Source organism: Mauremys mutica, chromosome 4 (genome assembly GCF_020497125.1).
Source record: "Mauremys mutica isolate MM-2020 ecotype Southern chromosome 4, ASM2049712v1, whole genome shotgun sequence".
Taxonomy (NCBI): Eukaryota; Metazoa; Chordata; order Testudines; family Geoemydidae; genus Mauremys; species Mauremys mutica.
In genome coordinates, this window is record NC_059075.1 from 59,254,424 (window position 1) to 59,269,428 (window position 15,005).

At 37.9% G+C, this 15,005-nt stretch overlaps 1 protein-coding gene across 1 annotated transcript in view; it reads left to right on the top strand.

Annotated features, from left to right (window-relative positions):
• The window catches only part of EIF2AK4 (eukaryotic translation initiation factor 2 alpha kinase 4), a 70,113-nt gene extending 57,090 nt beyond the window's left edge, over positions 1–13,023 (top strand). Inside the window, exons 32-39 of the mRNA XM_045014247.1 lie at positions 1,764–1,850; positions 3,329–3,441; positions 4,640–4,698; positions 5,353–5,450; positions 8,648–8,716; positions 9,393–9,437; positions 10,521–10,639; positions 12,686–13,023. Of these exons, the coding sequence (XP_044870182.1) occupies positions 1,764–1,850; positions 3,329–3,441; positions 4,640–4,698; positions 5,353–5,450; positions 8,648–8,716; positions 9,393–9,437; positions 10,521–10,639; positions 12,686–12,743 (648 nt within the window). The 3' untranslated portion in view covers positions 12,744–13,023. The remainder of the gene's footprint in view (positions 1–1,763; positions 1,851–3,328; positions 3,442–4,639; positions 4,699–5,352; positions 5,451–8,647; positions 8,717–9,392; positions 9,438–10,520; positions 10,640–12,685) is intronic.
• The last annotated feature ends 1,982 nt before the right edge of the window (positions 13,024–15,005 follow it).

Consider the following 15,005-nt stretch of genomic DNA (forward strand, 5'->3'; position numbering starts at 1 on the left):
CTGGTATTGCTAAAGCAGCCTCTTAGACGTTATTCATTTATAGAATCATAGTATTGAGCAGCTGGGTGCAATTCAGCTATCCTTAAATCAATGAAGATTATGTTTGCTTTTATAGTATTTTTCCTCTGTAGCTCTCATCACCTTTCACAATGTGAATAAGCATCATAATCTTTTGTTTTAGAGCACAGACAGCCTAGGTGATGTACCCATGGTCACTCACTGAGGGCATGATACAAAGCCCACTGAAGCCAGTGGAAAGACTCTTACTGAATTCATGGGGCTTTGGGTATGTCATGAGTCAGGGTCAACAGTGAGAGAAGAACCAAGTCTCCTGATTCCAAATCCAGTGCTATATTCACTGGGTTATGCTGCTTCCATGGGATGACATGTAGTGGAGATGGCTTTATTGAAAAGCACCCAAGATTCTGGAGATCCTGGACAAGTATTTTGACATAAATCTTCCCCAAAAATGTATTTTACCAACCTACATCAACAATATAAAAACAAAAAGTATACTTTTACCCCTAAAAAATGGAACCGAGAGAGTCATTCATAGGAGGAAACGGATAGGTTCTAAATATTGGGTCTATAGTGGCAATAATGAAAAACACATTTTGCAGGAGCAGTTTTCATGTACTGTTTAGAAGTGGGAAGGGACGGGCTAACATATTCTGCACTCTAATGGCCACTACAGTGGCGTAACAAAGCTGTACTCCAGGGACTGCAGACGGTACCGTTTGATTACTGACCTAAAACATACAAGTGTCACCACAGCATTAGTCATTAAGAATATCCAGTGCTGCAAGATTCCTGGAAATGCTATTTGTATTGAAGGGCTGACTTCTCATTCCCTTTACAATGAGCCCAAACGAAACAGTAGGTGCCCAGCACATATAGATTATGGGACGAATAAACAAAGTACTTACCCACCTCTGGACAGTCTGGTTTCAGTTTATTTACATACATGCTAAATGGTGAATGTCAAAGGAAATGCCGTGGAATTGCCCATTCAGAATGCCCCGCAGCATAGAGTTCTGAGTCACTTAACTGCCTTGCTGACATTATGGTATTCTATTGCCTTAGTATTGGCAACAATTTCCCTACTTTTTCTCACTTTTTCCTGCATCTGGCTATATGCTGTTGAAGTGCAGGTATAACTGGTGTTTAATACCCTTCAAGTCACTTGTTTTTTCCTGTGTGTACATTGGCCCTTTCTGGCCTCGAGGCTGTTCACAGATGGTAGTTTGCAACCTCCTGATTGCACTTAACCTTGGACAGTTTTCTGCCTTGACATCTAATGCTGACAAACTTTTACGTCAGTACAGCAAGCATTGGCCCTCATTCTTCGCTGAGAACTGCACAGGTGGACACCCTGTGCAAAGCCCAGTTGAAGTCAGTGGAGCTCCACACAGGGACAGGGATCCATCCAGGCAGATCTCCGTGCAGGAGTGGGGCTAGTAATGAACGTTACAAACACTGGAAGAAAAGCCCATTCTTGCTAATAGATGCAACGGAGACAAATATCCAGCTTCCACTTCTAATTCTTGGTGAAACACACTTTAGCGAGTTATAGGCTTTGAAACATGAAAATAAAGAAATTGACAAGGAGATTGTTCTTCCTGGACCAATGTACAAAGCTTTTCATTACTCAGAAGGTCAATACGTACAGTATATATGTATTTACAGTCAAACTTGAGATTTTGATTGTCTAAATTGCCGTTTTATACTCTACTCCACTTCTCTATTACTTTTTCTTGTTTTAGTCCCAAGAAGAACTGCAAGAGTATTGCAAATGTTCTGGGATCACATATGTGACTCTTGTCTCTGAGAAAGAAGGAAATCATGTAAAGGTAAAGGTGGGGTTGGGGAGAATTTTCGTAAATACTTCAGATTAATAATCTACTCTTCTATGTGTTTTTGTGGAGCTCATACAATATTTTCTGGGGAAAGTGCTCTATAATTCAGTAGTTGGCATTTCAGCTCAGTACAGTTTCAGAGTTAATAAGTAGTACAAAATTACTCTGAAGAATGGATAGTGGATGCACAGCAGACCCAGCTTTCTAGTTTTTTACCAGGCCCAGTCTCCCTCCTCTTTTATCTGGGGAGAAAAAAAGAATCTGGTAACTTAAATACAAATGTGGTAACTTAGACTGAGACTCATCTAAGCTATATTTGTGTATTTTTTTAAAAGGTAGTGACCAAGTGTTACCACTACGTAATGGCTGTTTGGTGACATTATGCAATGAATTGGTGGTCTCTGGCCTCTTCCAATTGGGCAGTTGTTTACATTACAAAACAAATACCAAGAAAATTGGCAGCCTTATTGGCAGCTAGCAAAATAGACAATGTTTAAATAGAACATAGAACTATGACCCACCATTTCTATTTGTCTCTCCAGGTGAGGGTTAATGTGCAAAGGCATTATTGTAATGAATCTTGAATTTCCACTGTCTGTACTGTATCTATTATTTGCATAAACAGAGATTTTTTGGTGCCCAAAGCTGTCACTGATTCTGGGCATTATCTTTGCTACTTCTTTTAATCATTTTCATAAAAAAACAGTGATCTGTTAAAATCATTTGCCCCATATGGCATGATTGTATAACCTAGCTATAATGTATAACAGAAAGATACTTTTCACTTACTTCAATTATTAATCTTCTTCTTATGCTAACTGTAAGAACAAGTTGATCTTGACAATTATTTGATCACAGAGTGATGTATCTAGGCATTAAAGATACAATGAAAAAAACGCATTTAATCTTTAAAACCTAGTGATGGTATTTTGTTACGTTAGGGCAGAAATACAAAGAGCATGTCAATATATTAAATGGCAGAGCGATTCTCTAGTTTAATTAGTCTTTTCATAATTAATAAAACAAAAACTGAGCAAATATGTGTAGGTTTAAATGCTAGAGAGTTACCTCTCTGCAAATTCAGTGAAAGGCAACCACATTCCAAATTAATCCTTTAATTTAAAACAGAGAGAGAGAACCCTGTGTTTAACGCAGTATTTCCCTCCGGACACCAGCCAGACGTCATTATCCCATATAAACAAGTGAAAGCGGCCAAGCCTAAGCAGTGAAAATGCAAAAGAAATTATTATTAGTTATTTGGTTGCAGAAATCTAATCAACCAAGCCAGAGGGTTTAATTGGCCAGTGACCAGATGAACTGATAGTCTCAGTCTCAGTTTTATTCCATCTGATAATTACATCTTTAATAGGTGATGAGCCTATTCAAACTTACTTTTCTTTATTTCCACGGTATATTTATGTAGATTTCCAGATTTAGCAAACTCATTAAAATGTTAAATTACCATTTTGTAGGTGAAATCCTTCGAGAAGGAAAGGCAGACGGAGAAAAGGATTTTAGAGACGGAGTTAGTAGATCACCTGGCCCAGAAACTGAAGACTAAAGTCTGCGATGAAAGAAGTAACAGGTAGCTGCATAAATAGTGAACAGGAGTAGTCAAATTAAAGGTCTTTCAAAATAAGACTTCAGTTGAGGTTTCTATTACATTGATTTTTAATTAAAATTACCACTGAGAAAGATTTGCCAAATTCCTTTTTGAAAAAGAAGGAAAATAATGTGATAGTATGACTTCTGTTATGTCTTGAGATTTGCCGAAGGCAACTGAGAGTAACATTTTGAAGTATTCTTCCTACTGTTTTACAGATTTAGGGCCAGATTTTCAGCTGGGCTTCTATGTGAGCAAAATTGGTCAAACTTGCAACATGTGAGCATACCTGCCCAAACTTTGATATTACTTATTAATTGTATTGCAGTAGCACCTATGAGCCCCTTTCGTGGACCAGGGCCTTATTGTGCTAGATGCTGTACAAACAGAACAAAAGAGGTCCCTGCTCCAAAAAGCTTACAGTAAAATTCTTGCATTTATTAGAACCATTCAAGTATGCACATGGGCATGTGAAAGCAACAGTGTGGCCTGAATAATCAGGTCTTTACTTTTATACTGTCACGGATGTACATGCAATAATCATCAAAAGTTTGGCCGTCAGTATTATTCTTGAATAGCTTTGCAAAGCGTAGCTCTGTAATAGGAAACTTCCATACTGGGACTCATTTGAAGAAAAGTCCAGCTATGTGGGTGTTTTTTTAACAATTTGATTTGCAAGAAAAGCTCTTTCTTTTGCCTGCTGCTCATCTCCTCCTGCTTGATCAGGCCATGAAGTCCAGCTATTTTTCCTGTTTGACATTCATTTATTGAAGTTAACATGACTGTTATGTTACTGAAGCAACTTTATATGACATAAATACAAGATCCTATATAGGAGTAGCAAGGTAATGAAAAAGAAACCTGGTGTCTAAAATATTTCCCACTTACAATTAGTGAATGTAGCAAGGAAAGTTTTGCTGTTTACTATGATTGTTGAAGACAGTTCTTTTTAAATTAACAAGTTTAATTGTGTGTTGGCATTTCTTAACTAATCAAAAATACAGGATTTAATTTGCAAATATATGCTGAAAATCTCCATTACATTTTTTTCAGCTAATTGGAGTGAAAAGAATACAAAATACCTTTGCATGTGAAAGTTTGCTAACAGTAGCTTACATTACTGTACTGCTTTTACATTATGTGTCTATTTTTATAACTGTTTTTGTTTGCTTGCTTTTAGAGAAACTTCAGATACTCTCTCAGTACAGAATCTAAAAGGATCATTTGCTAATACTTCAGGTATATAATCGCTAATTCTAAAATTGACTTTTTGTGTATAGTGAACATTCTTTGCACTAAAGTAGTATATATTTTAATCACATTACAAGAATTGCTATAAACAAACCACAAACGTCTTTCCTTACAACTTTTACCTGGCTAGAGTAATTTCTTTCTAATCTCAAATGCTGTGTCTAAAATTTGAAAAGTTTAAATTACATTTTCCTATAAAATGCAGAAGTCATTTTATAATAAACTTACAGGAAATATGAAACCATTTTGCTTGGCCCACCAGTCAAAATGTTCACAAGGCATGAAAGACTTCTTGCCACACTGAATAAACTAAAACTTTGTTTACAGTAGACATTTCTGATTCTGTAGCTGGAAGTGGCTATCTTGCTGCAAAGTGATGTGATTTATAATGCGGACAGTGCAGAAAACTAATGGAGACGACTCTCAACCAGGTTCCATCCTGTAAGAATCAGAAGATTTTGCAGGATGAGTCCCTTTAAGTTGCAGCCACAAAAATTGCAGAATTGCTTCAATAGCACCCATCATAGTAGTAAATAAGTCTTGACCCATTAAGATTAGTGGGGGGTAGTTTTGTTTAAAACAGGATATAACATGCTTGTTTATGTGAAGAAAGAATACATTCTCAAACTGTTTGCATTTTAGGTTTATTTGAACCACATGGAACTTCTGTAGTGCCAAATGTGAGTGTTATAGCTCCTGAAAAATTGCCTGCCAGTGTCAGACGGCGTTATGAAACTCAGGTATATGTAGTTTTTTTTTTCTTTCGGTTTTGGTTTGAATTTTTTTTCTGGCCTGCATGTAGCTGTAATATCATGATCACAGGCTGCTTGTCCTGCAGGATCTGTGCCTTCTTTAGTCTGCAGCATGGACAGTGAATGAGGCAAAGGGTTACAAGAAGAGGAAAATGGATTTTTTTCATCCATCAAGCCCAGTATCCTGTCTTCTGACAGTGGCCAATGGCAGATGCCCCAAAGGGAATGAACAGACAGGTTATCATCAAGTGATCCATGCTCTGTCACCCAATCCCAGCTTCTGGCAAACAGAGGCTAGGGAACACCATCCCTGCCCATCCTGGCAAATAGCCATTGATGGACCTATCTTCCATGAATCTGTCTAGCTCCCTTTTGAACCCCATTATAGTATTGGCTTTCACAACACCCTCTGGCAAGGAGTTCCAGAGGTTGACAGTGCATTGTGTGAAAAAAAACTTTCTTGTGTTTGTTTTAAACCTGCTACCTGTTAATTTCATTTGGTGGCCCCTTGTTCTTGTATTATGAAAAGGAGTAAATAACACTTCCTTATTTTCTCTCTATATATCACTCATGATTTTATAGACCTTTATCATATCCCACCTTAGTCACCTCTTTTCCAAGCTGAAAAGTCCCAGTCTTATTAATTTCTCCTCATATGGAAGCCGTTCTGTACCTCTAATCATTTTTGTTGCCCTTTTCTGAACCATTTCCAATTCCAATATATCTTTTTTGAGGTGGGGCGACCATATCTGCATGCAGTATTCAAGGTGTGGGTGTACCATGGATTTATATAGAGGCAATATGATATTTTCTGTCTTATTTTCTGTCATAATGCATGTGTACAAGAGAGCTCAGTGAAGATTCTATGTGGAACCTTAATTCTGGCATTTCCTGACTTTTGAGTGCTTAAGAAAATGTTAAGGTTACAAGTTAAACATATATCAGAGGGGTAGCCGTGTTAGTCTGGATCTGTAAAAGCAGCAAAGAATCCTGTGGCACCTTATAGACTAACAGACGTTTTGCAGCATGAGCTTTCGTGGGTGAATACCCACTTCTTCAGATGCAAGTAGTGGAAATTTCCAGGGGCAGGTGTATGTATGTATATATATATATATATATATATATATATATATATATGCAAGCAAGAAGCAAGCTAGAGATAACGAGGTTAGTTCAATCAGGGAGGATGAGGCCCTGTTCTAGCAGTAGAGGTGTGAAAACCAAGGGAGGAGAAACTGGTTCTGTAGTTGGCAAACCATTCACAGTCTTTGTTTAATCCTGAGCTGATGGTGTCAAATTTGCAGATGAACTGAAGCTCAGCAGTTTCTCTTTGAAGTCTGGTCCTGAAGTTTTTTTGCTGTAGGATGGCCACCTTAAGATCTGCTATTGTGTGGCCAGGGAGGTTGAAGTGTTCTCCTACAGGTTTTTGTATATTGCCATTCCTAATATCTGATTTGTGTCCATTTATCCTTTTCCTTAGAGACTGTCCAGTTTGGCCAATGTACATAGCAGAGGGGCACTGGTGGCATATGATGGCGTATATTACATTGGTGGATGTGCAGGTGAATGAACCAGTGATGGTGTGGCTGATCTGGTTAGGTCCTGTGATGGTGTCGCTGGTGTAGATATGTGGGCAGAGTTGGCATCGAGGTTTGTTGCATGGATTGGTTCCTGAGCTAGAGTTACTATGGTGCAGTGTGCAGTTACTGGTGAGAATATGCTTCAGGTTGGCAGGTTGTCTGTGGGCGAGGACTGGCCTGCTACCCAAGGCCTGTGAAAGTGTGGGATCATTGTCCAGGATGGGTTGTAGATCCCTGATGATGCGTTGGAGGGGTTTTAGCTGGGGACTGTATGTGATGGCCAGTGGAGTCCTGTTGGTTTCTTTCTTGGGTTTTTTCTTGCAGTAGGAGGCTTCTGGGTACACGTCTGGCTCTGTTGATCTGTTTCCTTATTTCCTCGTGCGGGTACTGTAGTTTTGAGAATGCTTGGTGGAGATTTTGTAGGTGTTGGTCTCTGACTGAGGGGTTAGAGCAGATGCGGTTGTACCTCAGTGCTGTAGACAGTGGATCTTGTGGTGTGCCCGGGATGGAAGCATGAAGGTAGGCATAGTGGTCGGTAGGTTTTCGGTATAGGGTGGTGTTAATGTGACCATCACTTATTTGCACTGTGGTGTCTAGAAAGTGGACCTCCCGTGTAGATTGGTCCAGGCTGAGGTTGATGGTGGGGTGGAAGCTGTTGAAATCTTGGTGGAATTTTTCATATTTTGTATTTAATGTGTATGCAATGGACTCAAACATTTGCCCTCTATAGTTTAATATTTCATTATGGCCTCTCAAGCTAGGGGGTGCAAGCAAAAGTTTTCCAACATGATGCATACTAACAGTGCCCCGCTTTGCTTAAAACAAAATGTTTAGTGGTATAATGTTAGACCACTGTATGAAAGAGAAATGGAGTTTTCCTCACTTGGATGCTAACAATGAACCAAACGTAAGAAAAAAAGAACAGGCTCCAATCCAAAGAGGATAGAAAATTCAGGATGTACTGGCTTCCAAAATACTTGGATTGTATAATGGGATATAATTTTCCTTCCATATCAGCAAAACCCATTTTTTAATGTAAGAATGCAACAATTTTTATAGACTGCTGGATTCTCATCCTGCTCCAGAAAGGAGGCAGTAATGCAATGTAATGGGACTGAATGCACCAGCAGTTCAATATCCTATTGCCCAAAATGCAGCTATCTTCTCTGAAATGCAGAAGAGCTACAGTGTATTCCAGGACTGCCTTCTGTGATTCTACTGCCAATTTCTGATTAAAGTGGTGTCTTCTCTTATCTTTGTGAAAGGTGGCCTCCACTAGTGCCCAGGAACAGCATATCTTTGACTCTGTCTAGGGAAATTCATAATCATGTGTTAATTCTGCCTAACCTCATTAGTCCTAATATCATCTCTCCTACCACTCTACTCATAATTGGCAAAAATACTTCATGAGTGGGCATGAGCCCTGTGCTCATGCTCCTGATGTTAATGTAAGATGCCCGCATATTCCTAGTTAACAATTGACCATCTGGCATTACTGAGAATTAAATCTTATGTTTCCTGAAATAGAAAACAAAGGTTCCCAACATCAGTGTAACAGGAGAAATTTGTATGCAACTTTTAACCACTATTAATTTTAATATGCAGGTACAAACAAGACTCCAGACCTTCATTACTAATCTGCAGCAGAAAACAAGTGAGATTGAAATTTTAGCCGTAAGTCTGTTTTCTACAGCCTAAATGAAATGGCAAATGCTTGGTCATTAGAGTCTTTAATGTTAATGGCTAGCAAGGTAGCTGTCACCAGCTGTAATCTCAAATTTTAGAATTAGCAATTATAACCAAATTTAGAAATCTGTTGTAAAATAAAACCCACACAATGTTTAGCTAGTATATTGAGAAAGCTTCCTGCTGTATGAATTGAGACTGTTGCATAGTAAAATGTTTACATTTTAACTATTTGCACCTCTAACTCCTGTGTTGTGGTGGATTTAATAGTAATTTGTTGCTGCAGCGTATCACTATAAAGCATATTTAAATGTTACTTTCTGGGTTCCCTCTCAACACTTTCTGAAGAGGTTAAAAATAGTGCATCCTTCCTATGTGCCCTTTAGGAATAAGCATGTTTACCTTTTTTGAAATTAAGGGAAGACTTTCCATGTACACAGATGAGCTCTGCCAACCATAAATTATCTTTGGAAATGCCTAAAATTCTGATGCAGTCCAAATGTGTTTGCAAAACTTCTTTATAAATTAGAGATTAAATTTTGAGATCTTCACATGGCCAGAATGATGCCAGGACTAGAACTGGAAAAATAAGTTACTTTTACTTGTTAAACTATATAACATTTGATTCCTTGACATTGACATCTTTGCCCTGCTATTTTTGCAGGTAGATCTGTCAAAAGAAACTCTAATACACTTCTTGTCACTAGAGGTAAGCAATGAGTTGTGTATATGTAATTTGGATTTAATAGTAGGTTTTCAAAGGTTTGAAGTTAATGGGGGTGAAATCCTGTCCTTATTGAAGTCAGTGGTAAAATTCTCACCCAGTTTTGTTTTTTTTAAGAGTTTAAGAAAGGCTAAACAATTCTGTACAGACACAAAGGGTTTAGAACAAGCCTTGAAAGATCCATTTGCCAAATGCACAAGTAGGAAACTTTCCCTCTTGAGTTGGTGGAGTCCTTAGCCAACAATTTTTGCAGAATTTCAGCTTTCAGTCTTTGTTCATGAAGATACCCTGCTGAATGTGAACAGAGCAGTGTTGTCTTGAGCTCTGGCTGCTCCTGGCTTTCCCAGGCAGCAGCCATTGAAATTAACATGATTCTGATTAGTGTTATGGCTACTGCTCAGAACCCTGTGAGCTACAGTGTATAATGCGAGTTTTGTTCTGCTGCAGCATGGGAGTATACCGCAGCAAAGATGTGTGATGGAGTTCTTTGTGAGGGAGGATGACCCAAACAGCATAAGATGAGGAATTGAGTCAATAAGCAAAAACCTTATCCCCATTTCTCAATGCTGTTGGGAAGTTGAGATGAGGATAAATTATGGTACTGTGGACAAGTCAGGAGACTGAAGCAGTGGGAGGGAAAGGGGTGGCTTTTATATCAGTTCAGAAGGGGAAAAGCCCATCCGTGGCAGAAGAGACCAAAGAATGATCTGGTGCATGTACATGTGAAAGAACAGGGGTGGGACAGGAGGATCACATGTTTCTACAATGGTGATAACTCTGTAGAGTAAAAGTGGGCCACTACAGCCTTCACAGCATGATGCTGCTGTCCTACTGTAGGAGGGGAGAAGCTGATCACCAGCAGCCTCCTTACAAAGATCTCTGCTGTAACACAGTCACGTTGTACATGCAGTTTTGTGCATTTTGTTTCAAGAAGCTAGTTTTTTGGCAGGTTAAGAAATAGAGTATCACTATTCAGAAAAGTGAACCCTCCCCTCAGTGACACTGTTTTTTCATTCATAATGAAATGTAATATATATGAAAATTCCTCTTGTCCTTTTTTCCTTACAGTATGATGGAGATGAACAAGCCTTTTACACGACTGTAAAACAACTGATGTCACGATTACCAAAGCAGAGATACCTACAAGCCGTTTGTGATGAAATTTACAATATCAAAATAGAAAAGAGGTAAATATATTTGTTACACTACTGTAGGTGCTGCAACAATTGAGCTGTTCCACACATTTTAACTGTGGTAGATAGGCTGCTGTAAATTTTCTGTAGAGAAAGGCAAAGAATGCACCCTCTTAAGGTGAACACACCTGACTGGTCCTCTTGTCCCCATTTTTATAGTCTTAAGGTTAACATTATAACTAACATTATAGTCTTAACATTCATCTAAACACCACAAAAAGAACAGGAGTACTTGTGGCACCTTAGAGACTAACACATTTATTTGAGCATAAGCTTTCGTGGGTCTGATGAAGTGGGCTTTAGCCCACGAAAGCTTATGCTCAGATAAATTTGTTAGCCTCTAAGGTGCCACAAGTACTTCTCGTTCTTTTTGCTGATACAGACTAGCATAGCTACCACTCTGAAACCTAAACACCACAGTTTATATAAGTATGTAACTGAGCTGTGGGACATGTAAATTCTTGACAGGGAGAGGTTAGTCGACATTTAATCATCACATTTTCCTTTCTGGGTAATTTACACATTTGGCTTTTGGCAGCATAACTAGTAACAGATTTAGACAGATGTGGGTTCTGATAGCTGGGAATCTTCTCCTATGTCAACTGTGCAGAATTTCCCTTCTGACAAAGACTTGGACTTCAGGACTATTCAGTATCCATGGCTCCCACTGATTTTGGTGGAAGCTGCAGATATTTGGCATAGGTGAAAAGGTTAAGGACCTTTTAAACAAACTCTTTCCATTGATACATAATAAAGTGTATCATAAAATACCCTCAGCATAAATGCAGAAAAAAGTGTAGAAGAAAATAATTTAGAACTCAAAATTCCTGGTTTAACTTTTCATTGACCATTTCATTCTCTTAAAAATTGAATATTTCAAAGTTAATATTTAACTTTCTGTGCATTTTGTTGCGAGCCACTCTTTCCTCTCCAACATGAGCAGTACTCAGTTAACTTTGGTGAGCCATTCAATGAGACTAGAATTTGGCTTTCTAATAATAGTGCCTTTCAAACACTTTAGAAAACAATGACACCATCCCTAATCATGCATTAACAGCACAGACAAATTCCAGTATTCCTCAACAGCTTGTAAAGCTCTGAATACTAAAACCCAATGACTGCACTCTCTCCTTTAGTAGGAGACTTCCAGAGGATCTTCTGTTAACTTTTTTTAGTTGTTTAGATAACATTTCCACACTCAACCTCTACTTTATATGAGGAGAAAAAACTAAATTTGAGACAGAACCTTCTCAGAAAAGGTAAGTATATTAAAATTGAGTGTCGAGGTGCTCCCAACTTGATTCTTTGCCACTTAGCTGCTATTGAAAGCCAATAAAATAGTGTTTAAGCTACTGTAAAGTGAGAAGTTTTATCAATCCTTACCTGGCCCTTTTAAGTTCAGGTGTTTTTGCAACACACACGCACTAACCCTTTCACAAATAGTCAGCAGGTTTCCAGTATTCCACTTCTTTGAAGTGTTGACATTCCATTAAATTATATGCTACCTGTCCCCAGTGATGGTGCATGTTGTTCTACATAAATTAGATAGCCCCTTGCATGGTCAAAATTAAATCTCTCTCCCCTTCTGCCTAAGTGGAAGAAAATTTAATTCTCTGTTCTAGAATTCAAAGCCTTAGTCATCTGGAAACATTAAGGGATGGGAGATCATTTTTATTTAGGGTAGCAAAAAGAGGTATAATGAGGAAAGGGTTGAAATTAGGAGTAAAAATTTAGGCTAAATTTTAGGAAAAGCTTTGACAGTGATGTCTGTTCAGGGAAATTGTAGCAATACCATTACTTGGATCCTGTTAAAATAAGTGGACATAACACAAGAAAAATTAATTGGAACAATCCTGCATTTACAGCAGGATTGACTGATGTACAATAAGATCTTTCCTATCTCTAAGGGTCTTAGGAGAATTCAGAGGCCATAATTTACTCTGTCTCTAGACATTACTATTTTTGGAGGGTTTAGAATGATCACTGACTTACTCTGTTCTCTTGGAGGTAAATTCTAACACTGTCCTTTTTCCTCTACAGAATTCCTGTGCTTATCCTGTACTCTTATCGAGATGACTGCTACAAAATTCTGTTTTAGTTCTAAATTCTGTTGGTGGGATGCTTAAATAGCATGTGACGCTACCAAAAGATACATAATCTGGAACCATTAATTAAATAATGTGAAATAATTGTTGTACATTCATTATGACTTTTGATATAGGAATATATATACACTTCATGAAATTTCAGTAAACTGTGATATAAAGAGACTTGGGCAATTACTGCCTTTATTTTTTTAGTGTGTAGTAGCCAGCTTCATACTTTGCATTTTTATATGTAAAATGTATTAAAAGTGTCATTAAAAAGTTCAAAATAAATGTTAAATGGTCATGTTTCTTAATGCAGTCAGATTACTGAAAGACATTGTACCTTACACTTCTAAACTTTTCATGTAATAGTATTTGCTTGCACAATATCAGTGTTAAGCAAGGAAAATGAAACTGACTCAGCAAAAGAACTGCAGAGCTGTTCCAGAATGTCTAACTTGCAGCTGCCTTATTACATCAGTTAATGCTGCAGACTACTGAATAGTACTATAACTAAATTTATTTTTTAAAAAGCTAGTTTAAGTAAGTAGCCAGTGTTTTTCAAATATGTATGGCATTAATCATCAGTATACGGGATAAAAAACCCCATGAATGTTCTTAAAATAAGGGGTCTTACAATCCCCTTATATAACATTCACTTCCTGTGTAAGCCAGCTGCAGATGGTGGAGGAGCAAGAATCAGTAGGAATGAATTTTACAACACTAATATAAAACAGGTTTGCTTTGAAAATAAATACCACTGTGTCCCAACAGCTTAAGCAATAAAATCAGGGGAAAGAGGGAGTGCGTTTTAGGAATGATTTTTAAAAGTAAAGGTATAAGTGGACTTAAGATGCCCCAGCAACCTTAACTTAACCCCCCCGCCCATCCCCCATGCATCTAGAGGGGAGTTTTCTGATGGTTAGACCCACCATTTCCACTCTGCTCTCATTGCCTCTTATTGCTCTTCCTTTATGTGACAGCCTCTTCTCTCAGTTCTGAGATCTGGCTGCAGGAAGGACCAATTTCAGGGAAAGTCTTGGCCCAGAGCATACTCAGTACAGATAGCAGCATACTTAAGGAATTTTGCTAACATGCCTCTAAGCATGTCCAGTGGTGATTGTTAGAGGCTTATAACTAGGGCTATCAGTTATTCACAGTTAACTCAGGCAATTAAATGAAAAAATGAATCAATTAATTGGAGTTTTAATTGCACTGATACACAAAATACCAGTTGAAATGTATTGAATATTGTGGCTTTTTTCTACATTTTCAAATATATTTCAATTACAACACAAATATAAAGTGAGCACTGTAAACCTTGTATTCTATATACATTTGCAATGAACAATAGTATTTTTCAATTCACCTAATACAAGTACTGTAGTACAAGCTCCTTATCATGAAAGTTGAACTTACAAATGTAGAATTGGGAAGAAAAAACTTATGTTTGAATGCAGTTATTTTTTTCTTCCCAATTCTACATTTGTAAGTTCAACTTTCATGATAAGGAGCTTGTACTACAGTACTTGTATTAGGTGAATTGAAAAATACTGTTTTTTACAGTGCAAATATTTGTAATAAAAAACAAATATAAAGTGACCACCATACACTTTGTATTCTGTGTTGTAAGTGAAATTAATATATTTGAAAATGTAGAAAACATCCAAAAATATTTAAATAAATGCTTTTCTATTAACAGCACAATTAGTCACTTGACAGCCCTACTATAACACAATCAAGGATGGGTGAAATTTCTCCAGGACAACGTAAGACACCTCTCTGATCCCCACCACCTGCAAAGCTTCAAGTCCTTACTCCACACTATGGAAGTGCTAAAACTATTCCACTGAGAAACTAAGAATCTTTCTTAAACCACAGTTTCAGAAACAGCTAAATTGTGTTAGCTGTAACTTTCCCCACCAAAAAAAAACCCGACAGCCCAAGCAGAACCCCAACATGGAAAATTCAAGCCCAAAAGGTTAGCAATGTTAAGTAAGAACAGGATCTTAGGATAGAAAGGTTTAGGCAATCCTAACTTCTTCGACTGTAAGCTCTTTGGGGCAGAGACTGTATTCTTAGTTTGCATTGTGCCTACCAGACCTTGATCCTGTTCCACAACTGGGGCTCCTAAGTGGTATGATAATATAGACATTCATCCCAGTTCCCCTTATAATTAAGGGTACAACTTTATTTACAGGATTGCTTAATTTTGTCTTTTGTTTGGGGGGGAGGGGGGAGTTTTGCCACCCTAAAGTCCAGCAGCTTTCCCC